The 20,832-nt window shown below is 47.1% G+C and overlaps 1 protein-coding gene across 1 annotated transcript in view; it reads right to left on the bottom strand.

Moving 5' to 3' along the window:
* Positions 1-859: 859 nt before the first annotated feature.
* GSS (glutathione synthetase) overlaps positions 860-20,832 on the bottom strand; it is a 23,144-nt gene continuing 3,171 nt past the window's right edge. The window contains exons 2-12 of the mRNA XM_007934585.1: positions 16,987-17,132; positions 14,670-14,745; positions 14,247-14,386; positions 13,420-13,536; positions 9,070-9,150; positions 8,893-8,970; positions 7,312-7,378; positions 4,489-4,683; positions 3,974-4,055; positions 2,205-2,394; positions 860-983 (exon numbers count right to left, since the gene is read on the bottom strand). Coding sequence (XP_007932776.1) covers positions 860-983; positions 2,205-2,394; positions 3,974-4,055; positions 4,489-4,683; positions 7,312-7,378; positions 8,893-8,970; positions 9,070-9,150; positions 13,420-13,536; positions 14,247-14,386; positions 14,670-14,745; positions 16,987-17,132 — 1,296 coding nt within the window. The remainder of the gene's footprint in view (positions 984-2,204; positions 2,395-3,973; positions 4,056-4,488; positions 4,684-7,311; positions 7,379-8,892; positions 8,971-9,069; positions 9,151-13,419; positions 13,537-14,246; positions 14,387-14,669; positions 14,746-16,986; positions 17,133-20,832) is intronic.

The raw sequence follows: 20,832 nt of genomic DNA on the forward strand, positions 1-20,832 counted from the left end.
TTGGTTGTAGGAATAAAGTCTGTGACCTCAGGAAGGTGGTGACTTGTTTTCTTGTGTATCTTACACACTGTATACTCGTTAGCTACTCTGATTGGTGGGGGAGGCAGTAAAAAGGGAGTGGTTTTCTCCAAGCCTACCCCAATATCCTCTTTTTAGAACTTCTGCTTTGGGCAGAGGTAGGCAGGGCTTCACTCACGGGCCCCTTGACAAGTCCTCGAGTTGAGCAGAAGATTCAAAAGCAGCTAAAGTTCACAGTTAACGATGTCCCATCACAGTTACCCTCACTCTTTCACTCATGCCAGGGACCCTCTTTCTTTCCTATGATCTGAAGAGAGCCTTAATGAGCGACTAAGACTTGGAACTTCAGGTTCATAGGGTTTGAGTCTAGGGAGATCCCAAGTACAGCCTAGTCACCTCTAAGCCACCTTAAGTGGGCTGACCCAGATTATGACTCCTTCCTCCCGTACATGCACAAACCAAGGACTCACAGAACCAGCAATGTACTTTTACTTAACGCAGAGTTGGGGAAGGCTATGCCTCCACTCCTCCTCTTACCCCCCAGTCTTATCCCAAGTCAGGCGCTGGGACCTGCTGAAAAGGCTGATGAGGGGCTGACAGGAGGGTTCAGCTATACCCACACTTGGAGGATTCAGGGGCCTCTAGATCTCATCTAAGGGTAACACACCTCCTCTGGTCCTCAGCGCATTTACCCCTCCACAAAGACCCTAGGCGTCTCTGGAAGAGACTAGCCCTCCCAAGGAAGGTGGAGAGAATCCCCTCAGAAGGGCTACGAGAGGACTGACAAGGACAGAGGACAGAAGGTCTCCTGAGAGAAGTCTTGGCCAGCCTGGTTGTGCCCTCACGCAGGGTATGGATTGTCCAGGACTGCCACTCCTGCGGCCACACCACCATCAGCATGCTCAATGGCTTTGGTTCGAAGCAGATGCCCCACGTGCTTGTTCATCACAAGTGTCTTTCCTTGCCTACAGAGATGGGGGCGGGAGACATACAACTCTTATCACCTGGACTGAGCCCCCAAACTCAGAACCCTTCACTGGTCCCAGCTGAGCAGAACATGGGTGACTAACCTCAAGGAAGTGCTAGGATTTTGGAGTCAGATTTGGGTCTGAATCCTAGCTTGAAAGTTATACTAGCTCTGTGTCTTTGAGCAATTATTTAGCCTTTCTAAATATCATTGTCCATGATTTAAAATAGGGATAATAGCCCTCGCATTGCAAGATGATCTGGGGGATTAAATAAGGCAGGAAAAACACTTGGCATGATGCCAGGCTCACATTTCACACTCAGTAGCTAAGAATTTCCTTCTCTACCTCTGTTAAGCTGGCCATGGTGGTGTTGAGGATTAGTGGGAAGGGGCAGGTAGAAATGATGCAGGTGGTAGAGGGGGAGGTTATAGAGAGGACAGACTTTGGTGTCACTGTCTAACCCTGTCCTTGGAGTATTTTGCAGGAAGCAGTATGAGGGTACAGGAGCTATTCCACACCAAGTCCTGAGTCTTCCTCTCCTTTTGATTCTTTAGTGCTTAAACCCAAAGCCAGGGGGCTAAGAGCCCTGATGGTGCAATGGTTAAGCACTCAGCTGCTAACCAAACGGTGGGCAGTGTGAACCCACCAGTGGCTCTGCAGGAGAAACGACCTGCCAGTCTGCTTCTATAAAGATTCCAGCCTAGGAAACCCTATGGGCAGTTCGACTCTGTCCTATAGGGTTGCTATGAGTTGGAATCGACAGCATCTAACAACTACAACATGAAAAACATTATGTAGGCAAATCCAGGGGGCCACTCAGCTTTTCAAAGGCACCAAATGGCATCTAGGGGCCCATCCTGCCTTTCCTCAGAATCCCCAGCAGCCTGGGAGCTGGATCCAAATGATCTCTTCCCTAGGGTCCTCTTCTAGTCCTAGGTTAACAATCCTTATTTTCTCATCCCTCTTGACACTACTTGAAATTTCCTTTATAGTTGCAAAGCACATCTCATCTGAGCTTCATTTGATAACCCTGAAGTGAGCAAGGCTTGGGTCATTGGTCTAATTTTATAGATAAGGAAACAGCTACCACAGCCAAGGACTGGCAAAGCTAGGACCGAAGCCCAGGATTCCTGACTCCCTATCCAGTGCTCCCTCCAACCTTGCTTGGTTGGCATTTTGGCAGAGAGGTGATAGGAAGAGCCCCTCCTGATTGCTCACCTGACATAGACCCCAAAGATGCCCAGCTCGGAGATGCACTGGGCCCTTCGGGCAGGGCTGCCAGGCCGGAGCAGGCAATTCTCAAAAGGCTCAGGTTCAATCTTTTCCATGAGGATGTAGGAGGCCCTCTCTTCGCTGTCCTTCAGCTGCTCCAGGGCCTGGACCATCTCTTCTCCATATAGGTTGTTACCTGCAATTCCACTGGCTGGTCACCTGGGACCCTCTGCCCACCTCCCCTACCCTATGCCCTCACTTCTGGAGCCATAAAGGCAAGACTGAGTGGGCTACTCATCAGCAACCTCTCTTCCTGACATGAGCTCAGTGAGGTCAGTACAGGTCTGGTTACCAAGGACAGAATGTCAACCTTCACATGTGTAAGAGTCCTTACACATGTGAACATACCTTCCACCACACCATTCTGCCCTGATTCTTCTCCTATCCATCTATAAATGTTCCTTCTTAACCTTCATCACTGGCTCCTCTTCTCTTAAATATTAAGGCTCCCTAGGAATCAGCCTTTACCCTTGTTCTCCATACACACACATTTTTCCAGTAAGACCTTTTTCATTCCCAGGGCTCCAGCTATATCTGGTAAGTCGTTAACTCTCAGATCTTCAAATCAAGCTCCCTGCTCTATACACCATATGGATGTTCCACAGGCCCCTCAAACAAACTCCACATCTCCAAACAGAACTCATTGTTTTGTTATATGTTATGTGCCCTCGAGTCAGACTGACTCATAGCAGTCATGGGTTTCCGAGGTGGTATCACTACCCAACCTTCCTTCTGAGGAGTGGCTGGTGGATTTGAACCGCCAGCTTTCTGGTTAGCAATTAAGTGCCTTAGGTACTACGCTACCAGAGCTCTGCTTAAACCTGCCCCCCCCCCCAGGTCTTCCTACTGCCAATCAGGTGAAAGCCATCTCTGAGTCCCATTTAACTCCTCCCTCTGCATTACCTCTCAGAACCACTGTCACTAACTCTGACAAACTGTGCTGCACACTATCACAGCCCTACCTCAGTCTCTTTCATCGTTCTCCTGGCACCAGCCTCCTTCACGGTCTCTGTCACAAATGTCTCTCCTCATTCTAGACCATCCTCTACAATGGCTGAAACATGGATCCTGGATATAGCCCTTCCCTCCTTAGAACTCTAATGGCTTCCCACTGTCCTCAGCATAAAATCCAATTTCCTAATATACAGTCAATGCCTTTTTAAATTAGGCCCCAAACCATCTTTCCCAGCCCAAATCCCTGTCTCCCATCTTCCACACTATTCTCCAACCTCAATAATTACTCATTAATCTCTAAATGCCATGCTTTCATGGCCCTTTGCCTGTGGTTGCTCCTTCTGTATGAAATGCTCTCCCTACAGGGAAACTCCTGGCCATCTCTTAAGATCCAGACTAAAAATGATCTCTGGGCCCATGATCCCTGTCCTCAAAGAGTTTCAAACTAGGCAGGAAGACAGATATGTATTCCGTCCAACTTCCTAATAAATATTCCTCTACCCACTTCCCCACAATCTACCTACAGGCACCTCAAATGCAACTTGTCCAAATCCTCTAGTGCTGGTTAATCAGATTCCCCTGTTCTCCACAGCACATGGTTGCAGGATCTCCCAGGACACTGACCAAGGTGTGGGCCTGAGTCATTTTCTCTTGTGTCCCTCAGAGCCTGAGACTGTGCCCAAAACAAGGGTCAGTCAGTGCTGGTGACAGCCTACTAGCACCCTCTCACTGAGCAGTCCTGCAAAGGGGTAACTACATACCTCCTCCCTCCCTCTGGGGCTTTAGCACGAATCGGTGTGGGGCAGCAAGGGCCTCGGTGATGGCCTGGTCCCCTTCTTCGCCCTGGCAGGAGGCAAGCAAGCAGTCACCAGCAGTCTGAAAGCCAAAGAGGCAAAAGCAGGAGGGGACAGCCATAAACTCCGGCAAGCTGGATGCTACTATCTGGATGTGGCCCCATCCGGTCCCCGCAGCAACAAGTGCAACGAGAACAGGCTTTCTCTGGCAAAAACTCGGACTCTGCAGCAGAGCCTGGAAAGGGTGCAGAGATTTCTCAGTCCTTGCTGTCTGCTTCAGTCCCCTCCCCTGGTCACCAGCCTCCATCATCCCGTTGCGAGGCTGCCCACCCTCACCTACCCGAGGCCTCTAGTGGTCCTCCCAGAGAGAGCATCACTGACCAAGTCTGGTGTCAATGCCAACTCCAGCCTCCCCAGCACACTGGGCTCCAGGTCTCTGCCTAGGAGGCCTGTGGTAGGAGAAACTGGGTCTGCCCACGCACCATGTCCAATGAGTAGAGGCCAGCAAAGGTGGCACGGAGGCGGGCCACAGCCTCAGGCTGGCCAGGCAGCAGTGCCTCCAGCACACCCTTCCTGCTCAGTTCCTGCTGCACCTTCTTAGTGCCAGCCAGCTGTGTGGCAATGTCCGGGCACTTGACAGCACACGACCTCTCCAGCAGTAGGCGTGCTTCCCAGTTCTGCAGAGAGAAGATGACAAAAGGAATTGTACTTCCTTCACTTCAGCTGACCCTGAATGAGCAGCCATCTGGGACCAGGTATTAGGCTTTATATTTTCATATCATTATCTCCCAGGATCATTGCACCATCCTTGTGAGGCAAGTGTGAGCCCTCCACAGAAGCTCACAGTCTAGCACAATGACACATGACTAACTAAAAACAAAAAATGGCAAAAGTGCAGATAAATTGCTGATGAGGTTTCAAGAGGGTAAGCCATTTGCTTATGAATTCAGCTTTCCAGTGTTCTCCAAATAAAATCCAAACTCCTTACCATGGCCTAGAAGGCCTTATAGGATCTGTCCCTGTCTACTTTATCAATCTCATTCCAAACCATGCCCTTAGTCCTCACTCACATGTTCCAGCCACATGGCCAGTCATTCCTCAAATGCACAAACCCCATCCCCTTCTCAGGGACTATGCATTTTTACTGTTTTTCCCCTCTGCCTGGAATTCTCTTTTACTTTTCCCCATGGAGAGCTGAGCCCTTCTTATCCTAAGTCTCAGCTCAAAGTCATCTTATCAAGGAAGACTTCCCTAAACCCTATTTAATGTGGGTTTCCCCATAGTTCTCATTTCACCCTGTTGCTTCATTCCTAAGCTAGGAAAAGTTTTTTCCTTTTGTTTACTTTCAATATCCACTTCCCTGACCAGATTGTGATCTCCATAAGGACTAGGTCCTTGTTGTCTTACTTTCTGTGGTATCCTAGTGTCTAACAAAGTGCCTGGCACATTGTAGGTGCTCAATAAATGGTTTTGATTTTTTTTTTGTTATTGAATGAGGTGAAATTTGAGTGGGGTCCTGAGGACAAGTGAGACTTCACGGGGAAAGTACTCAGGGGAACAGAACAATATACAAGAAGGCCTGTAGATGCATAATTGCAGAATGAATGTATGGTGTGCCGAGAATACAAGGTGTGAGAGGCAAGGGACCAGCAGGGGTTCATTCTTAGCAGCTCTGGTCCTCCTTCGCAGGCACTACAGGAGCGTCTGTCCTTGGCTCCTGCCCATAGCAGGATTAAGGCTATGACCTATGGAGTCCATTATCTCTATACCGCTACCTCCCTATGCAGTCCTTCCTTTGATGTAATTTGTCCGCCTGTAGCACCTTTGCCTGGTTTTCACCAATAATCACAGCCACCTAACTACTAGGCTGGTGTTCCAGGTAGAGTCACTGTGGCCAGATCATCAGAGATGAACCCAAAGAAGTACCCCATTGTGACAGAAGCAGATAAAGCAAAACTCAGACACGAGCAGCGACTTGACCGTGATCACCTAGCAAGTCACTGGGGCTTGCGGATTTGATCTCCATGTTCCAAACCTGCTTTGAGCATTTTAGGGCCCTAAAAATATTTACCACCTTATGCACTAACTTCTTTTCTTGTTAGCACAATCTCTTCTCTAAGTTTTCTTTGGCCCCTTTCCTCAATCTCCTTGTCTTGGAACCTAGATCCATTTTTCCCAACGGACAGCTTCTTTCTTCTCTCACCAGCAAGTTCACACACCACTGCTGACAACTCCTCTAGAGGGGAGGGCCTTCTCTTGGGCTGCTCCCCCTGGCGAGCTACCCCACTCAGAACTGGGCCTTAGAGAGAGTTCTAGATTCAAAGACTTGTAGGTCTGGAAGGAGCTCCCTCAATTTGTTTTCAGTGTCATTCCCACCGTTCAGATAGTGAAGCAGAGCCCCAGAAGGGCTATGGTCACAAAGGCTCATAACCCCCAGCCCACTGCTCATGGTATTTCCTTATTTATTTCTCCCTTTACCTTCTCCCAACTGAAAGCAGGGCTTTTTAGCTCTCCATGTTGTGCACATTCATGGCAGGGGGAGAAGAATGATATGCTGGGAAGGCCACTGGACTAAGAGTCAGAAAGTCTGGGAAGTCTCTATAGGATCTTAGATAAGCCCTGGCATCTCTTCAAACCCTATTTTCTCCATGCATATAATGGAGATAATCACACACCTCATGGAGTGGTTATAAGCAGTCAATGAAATAATGGATGTGGAAAGTAATTTGGAAACTACATGGTAGGTGATATTACCATGTAGTTACCAAATTAGGTGATATTATCATTACCGTCACTAACAGGAATGGGGCAGATGAAAGAAAAGACTTTGACTCAGATAAAGGACAGGCAAGAATTGGCAGGGAGGAATGGTCAGTGGTGTGCTGGAGCTGGCTTGACTGTCTGCATCTCTTCCCAACTCTGTTAGGAGATGTTCGCTTGGGCAGCTTGAAATTTGCCAGGTGGGAATATTTACATCACAAAAACGCTAACAAATGCTACCAACTGGGGCTTTTCCCCTCAGAGGGACAGCTGTTAAGCATTTACCAGCATACCACTGGAAGGAGTGTGAGTGGCTGAAGTACCACAGATTCCTGAGGATTCGGGTCCTGGAAGACAGTGTGTTTGTGGAGAGTGAGAGGGAGAAAAATCTTGCAGGAGGACAGGACATTCTAGCAACAAGTTCCCTGAGGCTCTGAGCTCAGGGCCCAGGGAAAAGCGCCGGTTGTTGTGGAGCCTGAGTTGAGTCTCTCTGGAGCTCTGGTGGGTCCCAAGAGGAGAAGAATGGTCTCACAGGAAATACTAACCTGTAGGCTATATTGACTCGGCATGTAGCCATCCCGGAAGTAAACCACAGCAACTTCCTGGCCATCCCTAGGACACAGAATGGAGAAAGCTGCTGTGTTAATTTATAACTGATATGCCCAGTGGTTCAATCTTTTCCTGGGTATATCAACATAGGTTAGTCCACAGGGGTGGCCTAGACGGGGGTTCATTGGAACCAGTGGAAATAGATACCTGCACCCCAGTGGTTGTGCTGAAAAACGTGGAGGTGTGCAGGAAGGAATGTCTAGACTGTTGAAGAAAGAGCGAGCCGCTTTAGAATTCTGCAGATTCTAGGAGATATGGTGACGTAGTGCCTAAGGCATTTGACTGCTAACCAGAAGGCTGGCGGTTCAAACCCACCAGCCATTCCTTGGAAGGAAGGTTGGGCAATCTACTTCCGTAGAGATACTGCCTCTGAAACCCAAGGTGGGGTCGCTATGAGTTGGATCTGACTTGACGGCAGTGAGTTTGGTTTTTTGTTTGTTTAGAGGCATTCTAGGAAGGTCAGAAGGGCAACACGCAGGTAATCAGAACTGAATTAGCCAAATTCAAAAAACGTGGGCTCCAAACTACTGCATAGCAGGATAATATTACCGTATTTATCAAAAAACACTTGTATTTTCACTGCTTGAAGTAGCTGAAACTAGGCTCGGATTTAAAAAATGGCAAGAGTGGGTATAAGGGAGAAGCAAAATTACAAATCTAATTAAGATACAGACTGTCTTTTTGAACTTCTTCCCCTTTTCTTTGACCTATTCAATGTTTAAGGAGTTCTCGTTGTGCTGTGGTTAAGGTGCTGGGCTGCTAACCAAAGGTAGGCAGTTTGAACCCACCAGCCACTCCACGGGAGGAAGATGAGGCAATCTACTTCCATAAAGATTTACAGCCTTGGAAACCCGAGGGGGGTCGCTGAGTCAGAACTGACTCAGTGGCGGTGGGGTACTCAATATTTGGTTTATCCATTTAAAATGAAAAGGAAATTAACTTTGTTTATATGATAAGCAGCATAGTTTAAAAATAGTAAGTGATACTGTGGTATTACATGGAGGGTGCATGGAACAATGCTACTAAAATATGTGACACCAAGGCCACCTTGTGGCGGTCCCAGGAAGGAAGGGTAGGGCCTGAGCTAGAACACAAATCAAGGCTCTTTGAGGTCTTGCCTGAACTCAGAGAATGGCACTTAGATCATCACAGAATGAGCCGACTGCTCCTCTTCCTCCCTGACTACCCAGCCCAACAGCCCAGGCCTGACCTGACCAGGAAGAGCAAGAAAAGTGTTGGTAGCCTAGGCATAAATGGAAACCAAGGTTATCTTTAAGAATGCCCTGATCCAGATGTCAACAGCTCTGATACAACCCTTCAGAAGCAGAGCATGGCTAGCCTTCTCCAAAATTTCCAGGAAGATGGAATACTTTAGATTCACACCTACAATTTAGAAAGAAGGAAACAAGCCATCACATCTCCCAGGAGAAAGGATAGTTTGGGGGAAGAGGGTGGTAGGATAAGGTTCCTAAGTCACACTCTATTGGGTGCTCAGGGAATGCTCCCTGACTACTCACATCAACAGCCTACGGTCTTGGTCCAGAGACCCCTTTTCAGAGACATCTTCAAATCGTCGCCGTATTACGTGGATGTTCCTGGGAAAAGCGGGCAAGGGGCATTGTGAGTGGATGCTCTGTTCCAAGTGTCCCTCCCCGGTCCTGGGGCCACACCGGGAGGCCCTCTCCCTTCCTTACCTGGCCAGCAGCTCATTCTCTATGGCACGTTGATCAAACACGTTCCTTTCCTTCTCTTGAGCGATCAGCAGCACCAGGGCACTGGGGAAAGAGCACAGGTGGCCCGAGGCAGCCACAGAGCTCGCCTCCTTCCGTCCCACGTCCCACACTCCCACACCCATCAGGGCACTGGGGAAAGAGCACAGGTGGCCCCAGGCAGCCACAGAGCTCCTTTTGTCCCACGTCCCACACCCATCAGGGAGAGAGAGAACACTTCCCGAGAAAGAGCAGCCCGTTGCAATTCAGGGTGGCCTCAGGCATAGATACCAGAGGCTATCACACATTATTTCCAGAAAATACGAAACATGAAAAAATGAGGTTCTCCCTGCTTCTTCTCCAGTGGGTACTGTTATGATGTCAATTTTCTGTGCAAATTAAATTTTACATTTAAAACCATCTCAAAAACCCAAGAAGACTATCTTCTTAGAATTTAACATAATAATTCTAAAACCTGTCTAGAAGAATAAACAGGTACAAGTATTGAAGAATAGTTTGTAATAGAACAATGTTAGGGGTTGGAGACTAATGACTCCATTACTAGATTATTAGAAGAAAAAAAAGTGTGGTTCTTGCTTGAAACATTAGAATAGCTCGATGGAACCCTACAAAAAGTCTATACAGCCAAACATAAATAAGAGAGTATCTCCTGCGACTTCCCAACATTTCTGGGATATATACAGGGCCAGGTTTGGTCCTACAGTATGGATGGAATCAGGGGGGCTTACCTGCCCCCATTTCCTCTACTTAGCCACAGCTTTCTTAAAGAAGCAGTGGCTCAAGGACTCAGAGAAAACCTATGCCAGAGAATTGTCTGCTGGCTACCAGCCAAGCTATTTTCAGTTCCAAAGACAGCACCAGTCCTCCAGCAGACTCACTTGGCCTGTGCTCAGCAGTACCAACTTCCATTTCCCCGGGAGCAGTACTGCTCTGTGCCTGTGGCTTCTTGCTGAGCTTCTTGGAGGCCCAGATTTTGATTTAGGATTCTAAGTGTGGATTTCTCACCTCCTGTACTTGGTTGGCCTCTTATCTGTTTGCCTCTGCTTTTTCCTACCTCAGCTGGACCCCTCAGATGGAACTATCTGCCTGACTCCTTTCCACTTGGCCAAAGTACAGGTCCTGGCAACACCCCCTCTTCTGGCCTGCTTGTCATCTCATGAGGTCAGAAGTGACATTAACCACATCTCTGCTTGGAGCCTGCGTATCTGAGAGACAAGCTGGAAACAGTGGTCTCACAAGCCACCTTGCCTTGAGAGTCCCAAAAGCCATTGGCCTTGCTCTTTACTTTGTAGTCTGATCTGTTGGGGTCTGGGGTGAGGATGTGTGAGTGTGTGTGGGAGGGTGGTCCACCTCCAAGAGGAGGCCGAGGAGGCAGGCTAGAGGCCATAGGTTAAACTGGAACCTCATGCTCTGGCTAATGAAGTCAGCTGCTACCTGCCAAAATGCTCATAGCTACACCCGGAAAGCACGTTCTACCTCCCCCTGCCTTCAATTCTGAGCAGTCTGTTGGCCAAGGGCTGGGAACATTATCAGCTGAGGAAGGTGAAGGGACAGGTGCATGCTGGGGTGGCAGTGAGGACTCCTGAGTCCTACTCCTGGCTTTGTCAGTGACTCGTGCTGTGTCCTTAAGCAAGTCAGTTTCTTCTTTGGGCCCTGATTTCCTCATACAAAATAAAGGGTTAAACAGACCAGTAATTCCCAACTTTTTACCACCAAAATCTCCTTTTCTCATTCCTATTCATTCCAACCACAAACCTTATGCTTTGAAAGAGTTTGTGTAAATTGAAATAAAAATTTATTTTCCAGTCTGCATTTAAAAAAATTTCTTTAAAAGCATGAGATAACTGATAAACATTCATTTGTTCTACAAACACTTGCACCTTAATTTTCCAGTCTACACTATGGGACCATACCTCTTGGATGCAGAAGAGGGTGGTAGAGAACAAAAACATTAGAGGCAGATAGATATGAATTCTATATTACTAGCTGTGGAATTTTGTGCAAGTTACTCAACCTCTCTGAACCTTTGCTAAATAACCTTTGCTCTTTTGCTAAATAAAACTCATACTTTTTATATGATAAAAAGAAAACCAAACTCACTGCCATCAAGTCGATTCTGACTCATCGCAACCAACCCCCTTTGGGTTTCTAAGGTACATCTTCACGGAAGTAGATTGCTCAGTCTTCCTTCTCGGGAGTGGCTGATGGGATTTAACCGCCAACCTTCTGCTTAGCAATCACATGCCTCAGGCACTACGCCACCAGAGCTCCTTCATGGCTAGTTACTGGGAGGATGGCACAGGACCAGGCAATTTTGTCTTCTATTGTACACTGGGTCGCTATGAGCCAGAAGTGACTAGACAGCGCCTAACTAACAAGTGTTATTGTTGTTGTTATACTGGGAAATGACATATCATGCTCCTCATCCAGTTTTTTGTTTTTCAAGTCATTTTCCATATTCATGATCTCAATGATTTCTCACTACCACTTTGTACAGGTCCCCGGATGGTGCAAGTGGTCTGTGCTCCACTACTAACCTAAAGCAGAAGAAAGGCCTGGTGACCTGCTCTGTAAAGATTACAGCCCAGAAAACCCAATGGGGCAGTTCCACTCCGTGACACATGGAGTCGTCATGAATCGGAATCTGTTCCACAGGAACGGGTTACCGCTCTTTTGTGTGTCATTATTACACATATCTTACAAATGAGGGAACTCAAGCTCAGAGAAAGAGACCAACTGAGGTCACATGCTGGGTCAGCAGAAGAGCCCTGGGGCCCTCAACACTGGTAGAAGCCACGCTCAGCTCAGGCGGCCCAGCGCTCCGACCAACCAGTGCCTAACTCTGGGCACAAAAGCCTTTTCCTTTTGTTTGCAGCCTGACGGGAGCAACTACTTGCAGCATTGTCTGTCAGCAGTTCCCCAGCTGACCCATCCCCTGGCTTCATTCTCTTAAAATACAACCAAAGCCAGAGTTCTTGACAGACGATTTGTCTGCCAATTTCTGAGCGACCGAGTTTGAAGTTTCTTAGACCTCAGTGAGGCTAAGTGAGCCCGGAGCGGCTCTCTCAGAGGTAACAGAGCAATTAAGAATGCAGTTCTCCACTGGATTGTGTGCCTGGAAATGGTCAAAGTGGCAAATTTCATTCTGTGTATATTTTACCACAATTTGAAGAAGCAGATCTGGAGGGAGGTGGGCTCGAGGCTTTGCCATCCACTTACCACTTGACCTTGCACAAGTCACTTCACTTCTCTGAACTTAGTTTCCTCATCTATAAAATGGGGGCGATGAATAGCGTCTACCTCAGAGTGTTTGCTCTGAAGATTCGATAAGCTCTGGTGTGTAAAGTACTTAGCATAAGGCACTAATGAGCGCTGGTAAGTGCTCATTAACTGTTAATGATTAATATTTTATTAATAGCACAATAACTGTTAGTACAGTGGCCCTTCATTTATCCACAAGTCACTTACCTAGCAACTCACATCTGCCAACACTGCAGTTGTGAGATAGGAAGAAAGCAAAATATGCTTCTAAGCACTTAAAATCCAAAACCCATGGCCATCAAGTTGATTCTGACTCACAGTGATCCCATAAGACAGAGTAGAACTGCCCCTTAGGGTTTCCACGGCTGTAAATCCTTACAGAAGCAGACTGCCATGCATCTCTCTCCCATGGAGCAGCTGGAGGGTTTGAACCATCAACCTTTTGGTTCACAGCACCACCGCTGCACCACCAGGGCTCCTTCAGCAGTTAAAACAGACACCATAAAATGCCTAACCTAATCCAAAGCATATGCATTCATTCATCAGAGAGGCCCTCACACTCTTCAGACACATCCTAATAACCCCGAGAACGTGCCTTCTTGTGAATCTGAAAGGAGGTGTGGAGGCAGGAGTGAGAGAGTCCAAATGGCAGCACACGGGCAGTGGCAAGAAGTAAGAGCTGACGGTAGAGAAACAGACAGAAAAACTATGAAGAAGATGAATGAGAATTTAGAGCCCCGCTCTCTGGGGCCATTGGTGTGGACAGCCAGCCTCCCATGCCTCTCTGATCTTAGGTAGCACCTCAGCACGACAACAGGCTGCAAACATAATGATGGCCTCCAGCCAACAAGACAAGGATAAATACGGCCAGTACCTCTTATTTAAGAAGGAAGCCCAAAGTCCATTAAACTAATTTTGGGACTTGAAGGTGTCAGCTTCCATTCTTAGAAAAATTGTCTCATTCCCTAATGATACCAGGCAAAGCAGAAGTCACTGTGCCCATGAGTGCGGAATCCAAAGCAGGATACTGCTGCCTGTGTCTTGCTCCCTTACTTTGCTGAGCCGTAGAGCTCCCAGGCTTTGGCGATCCCCCAGGCCAATCCCTGGCTGGGGTTATTGGAGAGGATCTTGGTGGCTTCTTTGGTCTTTCTCAGGACATTGAGAACATGTCTGTTGGAAGAGAAATGGCAATTCAGTATCTGACAGACCTGGAAGACCCCTCTGTTGGTGAACTCACAGACCCCAACATCACCATGAGAACCAGCTCAGCACTAAAAAGCATCTTCCCATCATGCTCCTGGAGGATCCACCTCAGGCTGGAATATGCTGGGCTGCCCTAACCCTGGTGCCTAGTGTACCTGTCCAGAGGAGCGCTGAGATCCTGTGACTCTTCCCACCCCGGCCTCCCAATGAGCTGGAGCCCCCTCTCCCTGGGCCTCAGGTACTCTCTGGCATCTTGCTGCAGACCACCTGGAATCATAGCAACCTGGAGCATCACTGTCGGCCAGAAATGGGCATCACTAGGGCTCAGTCCTCAGATGGGGAAGCCCTGCACCCTTCCCTGCACTGAATTCTGACATCCTTTCAGGTCAAATATGTCAAGCTCTTTTTCACCCCACGGCCCTCACAGAGACTGTTCCCTCTGCCTGGAACACTAATTCATACAATGAGGGGGCAGGAATAGATGACCTCTGGGGTTCCTTCTCTCCTGGACATGCCCACGCCCTAATTACAAGTAAAACCCTGATGCAAGGGAAACACATGAGCTGGGCCCCAGGAAGGCACAGTCAGAGATGGCGATCCCTGGCCCAGCTTGCAACTGTAGGTCCAGGCCAGGCTTTCACCCCACAGATGTGCCCAGGGCTGCTCAAGGGACCCACCGGTGCACAGCCGGGGTCCGGGAGGCTAGGCCCCCAAAGCTGGCCGAGATGGTGTTGATTTCAATCTGTTTCAAGGCTGGAGAGCCATCTGCGCTGCACTGGAACATGTAGTCTGAGCGGTTCAGGCCCAGGAACACGGTCTGTGAGGGAAAACTGAAGGTTGAGGGCATCTACCCAGGGGCTGACTCTGAGGGCCTGGCCAAGTCCCGTGAACTCTATGCAGAAATTGGAGTCACTGGCTAACACTCCCAAACCCAGGGGAAATCATCCTTCTGGTCATCCCAGCATTGTTCTCCAACGTACAAACCAGTGGGAGCCAGTGAGCAAGGCTCATTAGCTAAGAGCCTGGGCCAACTTCTGCTAAAAAAAAAACACAAATGGGTGGGATAGGTCTCACACTGGGGTGGGGTGGGGAGTGGTTACCTGGGCAATGCCTTCTTTCAAGACTTGTTTATAGATGTCAAAGAGACGAGCAGTAAAGTCATCCCTTTTGATGGTGCTAGAAGAGGAAACAGGTAATATTTTCCAAGCTACACAGGACCTTAAAGATCAAGGGGTTCTACCCTGTCCATTGACTCCTGAATTCTCTCTGGGTCTCCCAGCCAAACCGTGAAACCCCCCCACACACACACCCCAAGTCATGGTAAAGAAGAGTGAGGAAGGACCCAGCTCTAGAGCCAGATGACCTGGGTTAAGGTCCCAGCTTTACCACTCACTACGAGGCAACTTCAGAGTCACTTCACCTCTGTGTCAGTTTGGTCATATATAAAGTGAAGAGGAAAAGAATCAGCTTTATGTGGCAGAATTGTGAAGATTAAATGAGATACTTCATGTAAAGGATGAAACATAGTATTTAGTCCCAAGAAGAACTAAAACATGACATGTGGTATATTCTATACTATTCTGTACTATTCTATACCTCAGTAGTTCAAGAGGGTTGTCAAGCTTTCTGGCTGACCTAACATTTAACTCTCTTCTCTGTAGCTTCCCTTAGATCCTGGGACCTCCCAGGTCAGGACTTATCCTCCCCTATGATAGTCCTTAGAGATTAGAAGATAGCTGATGCCACAATAGGATTTTTCCAATCCAACTAAACATACTGTTGTTTTTTTTAAAAAAAGAATTGCTCATGACGTGCGTTCCTCAAAGGGAAGGCTTCCTTATCTGGGCCAGATCCCTGTTACGTCCTTTCAAAGCTTTGCGGGTCTTTATTTATAGCACTGATCACAGTTACAATTTTCCATTTCATTTGTGTGATGATGAGCGTGGTCTCTCCTATCTGACTATAAATGGCACAGGGGCAGGACCATGTCTGTGTTGGCTCATTATAATAGACAGCCAGTGAGCTGCTATGACATGGCCATGCAGTAGGGGTCCATCTGGTGGGCTTTTGTGCAGTCTCAGGAAAAGGCACAGTGAGGAGCCCACAGGCGACTGACACCACACGTGTTCCCTCTCAGGATCCAAGGTGGATTCTGCGTGGCTGCTCAAGCCTGGCCTGCCAGCTCGCCATTTATAGGGAACCACCTCGCTGCAGCCCAGTGAGGGGAGCCACGTAACTCAGACCTGCCCTACAGTTCCTCGGCTCTACAGCCAACTCCTTCAGGGTCCTTTCCAGCCCTGGGAGAGAAGGAGAGTAGTTCCCAGCTGGGCTTCAGCCTCTAGGATGCTGAGACCTATAGTCCCTTTTTCCAGGAGGTCTTTTTTCAACCCTGCACTTCAGGCGGCTGCTCTAACGTGCGCTCCCAGGGCTCTTCTCCTTTGGGAGCGTTGTGTGTACGTAAGAGGAGGGAGGAGCAAGGAGGGCCGAGGGTGAAGAGATGCACTGCAGGGAAGGTAGGATAAAGGTTATAAGCGAGGCTACTCATGTTTTCCATAATCCAGGACTGTAGGCACAAAAACCAGGCCCAGCCTGAGAAAGACCTGGGGAGAAGGTAGTGATGGTGTGGTTCACACGATCATGACCAATTGAGTTTTTAGCTTTAAGTCAATGGTTCTCAAACTTCTTACCATTAATGATGCCTTTTCATATCTACTGTCACACAAAGAGGCACATTTTTAAAAGACTTTGCCTCTAACAAAATGTTTTGTTTTAAAAAACTAATCAAAGTCATGCAACCACCAGAGTGTCAATAATTAATTCTAGAATAAAACAGAGAAATTTCCTTTGCCCCAGGGTCTGAAGCAGAAAAAAAAATAATAGTAATTTTTAAAAAAAAAGATCAAGGGAGAAGGGAGAAGAGGATGAATGAATGGGATGAGTCATTTCAGGGGTTCTGTTTCTTCGTGCCTTGAGTGTGGCCCAGTCTTTACCCAAAGATTAGAGGCCTGAGATGGTAAGAAAGGGCCACTGCTCAGGACAAAATGTAGGAAAATCTGACTTTAAACCCAATAACCTTTACTGCCTTGTGTTATCTTTTTGGAATTAGGGAAAGTCTCAGGCTGATCATCCCTAATTCCAAATGGAAATTCCGGTCTTCAAAGCAAAGGGTCATGAATCACAGAATGCCAGTGCTGGAAGGGATCCCAGATTTAGGCCAACCTCCTTTTACAGATGAAGAAATCGAGGCCCAGAGAAAGGAAGGAGACAGGATGAAAAGCCCACTCTCTTGACTCCTAGTCCACTGTTTCCTGCTTCTCCCTCTCACCTGTCGTCCACCCCACCAAGTCAATTGCTGTAGGAACAGCCAGTCCCCTGGTTCTAGTAGCTCCCAGCCCCCTGAACCCTACTGCCTGGTACCTGGAGAGAGTTTGCTCCAGAAAGATGGCGTTCTGGCTGACAGCGTCCACCAGCTGGTTGAAGTCCATCTGCACGGCGTAGGCCTGCTCCAGCAGGGCACTGGGGACCAGTGAGGGGAACAGTGTGAACGGGGCATAGCTCACCACCTGATCGGGAGAGAGAGTGGTCAGGGGCAGAACACCTGTAAATGGGCTGTCTTCCCGCAACCGTAACCCCATGGAAAGCGTGCTCTATGTTTATTGAGGACACATCACCTGCAGAACAGTGGTTACCTCTGGGAAGGGAGGGAGGGGAACAGAATGAGGACAGGTTACAAAAAGAGCTTTTGGACTCTTATCTGTTTACTATATTAAAAACAGTAATTCAGAAAAACCACTACAGCCATAGTGTTAGAGACAAAAACAGTAGAGAAACTGACTAAAGCATGTGCATATGTTCCAAGAATTAAAAATCAGAGGCAGAAAATCAAAAACAAAAAACCCACAAAAAGTTATTGATCACTTACTGTATGCAAGGCACAGTTTTAGCAAGGCACTATTTTAAATACTTTACATAGATTCATCACTCAACTCTATGAGGAAGATACTATTATTATCCACACTTAACAGATAAGGGCATAGACATTCAGAGAGGTTAAGTCACATGTCCAAAGATATATATATAGTTGGTAAGTGGAGCTGGGTTGAACCAACATAACTAAACACACACGTGCACACACCTACACACTCACACACACAGCTCCTAGTCGGCTGACATCCAAGCCCAGACCCCCTCCCCAGGTCAGGAACTCACATCCCCGTCCCCTTGCTCTCTGGTTGGGAAGGGGAAGAGTCCTCCTGGTAGGGCTGTAGCAGAAAGAACTCTGGCTCTCAGCAGAAACCAGGAGTGGCTCCCCCAAAGTGTTAGAGATGTTGACTCAGATTGCCAGCCCTCAAGGTCACCTGCATTCTGGGTTCTTTGGACTTGGGCATAGTTGAGAAACCTAAATACTACCTATAATACAGTTTCTGAAAGGGGTAAATGCATTCTGAGATTCTCAACAATAACTGAACTAGAACTTGGTTAAAAGCTAGGATAGCCTTGTGACTTGTATTATGAAGCATTTCTGAGTCTATTCTTAGAATTAATATCAGTTTTTTATTATGGTAATATAAGCTTATGGTGTAAGAACTTAGCATTCATGTTTATCTTTAAAATATTATCAGTTTGCATGGATAATACAAACATATAACACAAAATTAAAAAAAAAAAAAAAAAAAGACATACAGTGAGAAAATGTCTCACTCTCACCCTGTCCCGAGTCACCAATTCTCCTCCTGAAGACAAATGATGTACTATATCTCATTTGTCCATCTAGATATCTTTATACTGATATATATGTATAATAAGAAGCTCTGGTGGCACAGTGTTTAAGGGATTTGACTGCTAACCAGAAGGCTGGTGGTTCAAACTCACTAGCCACCCCACAGAAGGAAGATGGGGCAATCTACTTCCATAAAGATTTACCATCTCAGAAACCCAATGGGGGTCGCTATGAGTCAGAATCAACTCAATGACAGTAGGTTTAGTTCTTTTTGGTATATGTGTAATATATATTTTCTCTTCTTTTATACTCACAGAAGCATGCTACATATACTGTTCTATCCTTTGCTTTTTAACTATTTTGGAGATTGTTGTTGTTGTTGTTATGTGCCGTCGAGTCAGCCCCGACTCATAGCGACCCCTCCTTGGGTTTCCGAGGAGATATTCCCATGTAATTCAAATAGAGCACTCTCATTCTTTTTAATGACTGTATAGTATTCCAACCTTTGGTTGTCACATAATTTATTTAATCTTCTGCTGATGACCATTTGGGTCCTTTCCGTTTTTCCCATTACAATCAATGCTTCAGTGAATATCCTTGACATACAAAATTGTGTGTGGGAGAAGGTCTGAAGGATAAATTCCTAGAAGTAGAAACGTCAGGTAACTCAGGTAAATCCATTTAAAATTTTGGTCAATAATTCCCAAACAGCCCTCCTCAGGATTTATTTTAATACAAAACTGAGAAAGTGTGTTTGGGAGTGTTCTGTTTACCTAGTGCTGCTCTGACAGGAATATACCACAAATGAGATGGTCTTAACAAACAGGAGTTTATTCTCTAACAGTTTGGAGGCTTTAAGTCCAAGTTCAAAGTGCCAGGCTCTTGGAGCTGTGTGAATGCCCCTCAACCTTGGGCTTCAGCTCTACCTTCTGCTCCCGGCCCACTGGAGCTAGAGGTGTTTCTTCACTCAGATAGCTACTGGCTGCTAAGTCTGAGAAGCCCAAGGTTGACAAGTAAAAAGGCACAGTCCTGATGTTACCAAACCACATGGCAGGCCGTTAACTTAAGTCCATCATAAGTCCCAAGGTCGGCAAAGCATGGCAGGCTGCAGAACAATGACACGGCTACGTGCAGGGTTCAAGCGTGCCGTAAGCTTGAGACTGTTCCCCAAGGCTTCTGTTTATATACAGGAAGCAGACCACATCCCAAAGGCAGCTACTCAGCTGCTCACAGAAGAGTCCACCATGGAATTGATTACCAGTCGCATCATGGGGAATACTACATCCAGCTGCCCAACCACTCAACCAGGCCCAGCCAAGTTGACACAAACTGAACTACCACAGGGAGAGTCCAGTTTTTTTCAGCCTGGAGCCTTTATAAGTTCGACTGGGAATTACTGCAGGTTATGCAAGAAGTAACTAGTACTCCAGGGCCATGTGGGATGACTACAGGGTGTTTCCTTGGCTTTGACACTCAGAGATCTGCCTCTTCCAATATGACCTATGTGGCCTGAAAACCTCCCCAAGAATTTTCCTAAGGCAGAAGCTAAGCCTTCCCTCTGCCTCTGTTGCCCACCCCCCTCAGCCCACCTGAATTGGGGACCAATAGAACATAGCTCATACAATTGCTCTCCACTGTCCACGGGGTAAAGGCTGAAACACACAGTCTTCTCCCTTTTAACAGAGCCACGCACAAAGGGCAATATTCTTCTACTATAAGAAAAACTATAGCACATGCATTAACAATGAACATTTTGCTTCACAGGGAAACAATTGGAAGTGATGGGAACTGTGGCAAACAGAACTCAAATCTCTTCTAGAGGGGGCAGCTCTAACTCCACTCCAACCAATTGCTGCCAGATGATCTGATTTTTTTAAAAAAAGCTATCTGTGTGTGTGTATGGAGCTCTGGTGGCACAGTGGATAAGGCATTTATCTGCCAACTAGAGGGTTGGCAGTTCAAACCCACCAGCTGTTCTGTGGGAGGAAGATGAAGCAATCTCCTTCTGTAAAGATTTATAGCCTAACCACTGTCAACCACTCGGAGGGGATCTGTGTAGGAGATCCTAGATAGAGTGGGAGAACAATGTGGAACAAAATTCAAAATCATAAAAAAGCCCAGGTTTACTGGTCTGATAGAGCCTGGTGAGACCCCTGAGACTATGGCCCTTACTTTTCCTTCAGGTCTGGACTTGAACTCACTCCCATGCTTCCATCCAAACAACTGAGAGGCATATAGGGTGAACATTTACATCAGGTTAACCATCAATCAGGGGAGAAAAGAAGGGCAGTTTTTGTACAAGGAGACAGCTTGGGGGGCAGGGATGCATAGGAAAGAAGACACATGGAAGAGGTAACTATAGGGAGGAAGTGGGAAGAGAACTGTTACATTGTGGGGAATTGCAGTCAATGTTATAAAACAAAATGTGTATGAACTGGTGGATGGAAAATGAATTCGCTTTGTAAATTTACAGCCAAATCACAATAAAAAATTTTTTTAAAAATTGACAGCCTTAGAAAGCCAGTGAGGGTCACTATGAGTCA

The sequence above is a fragment of the Orycteropus afer genome, unplaced genomic scaffold (genome assembly GCF_000298275.1).
Source record: "Orycteropus afer afer isolate SDZICR_OR568_19922 unplaced genomic scaffold, OryAfe1.0 scaffold00020, whole genome shotgun sequence".
NCBI classification, from domain to species: domain Eukaryota; kingdom Metazoa; phylum Chordata; class Mammalia; order Tubulidentata; family Orycteropodidae; genus Orycteropus; species Orycteropus afer.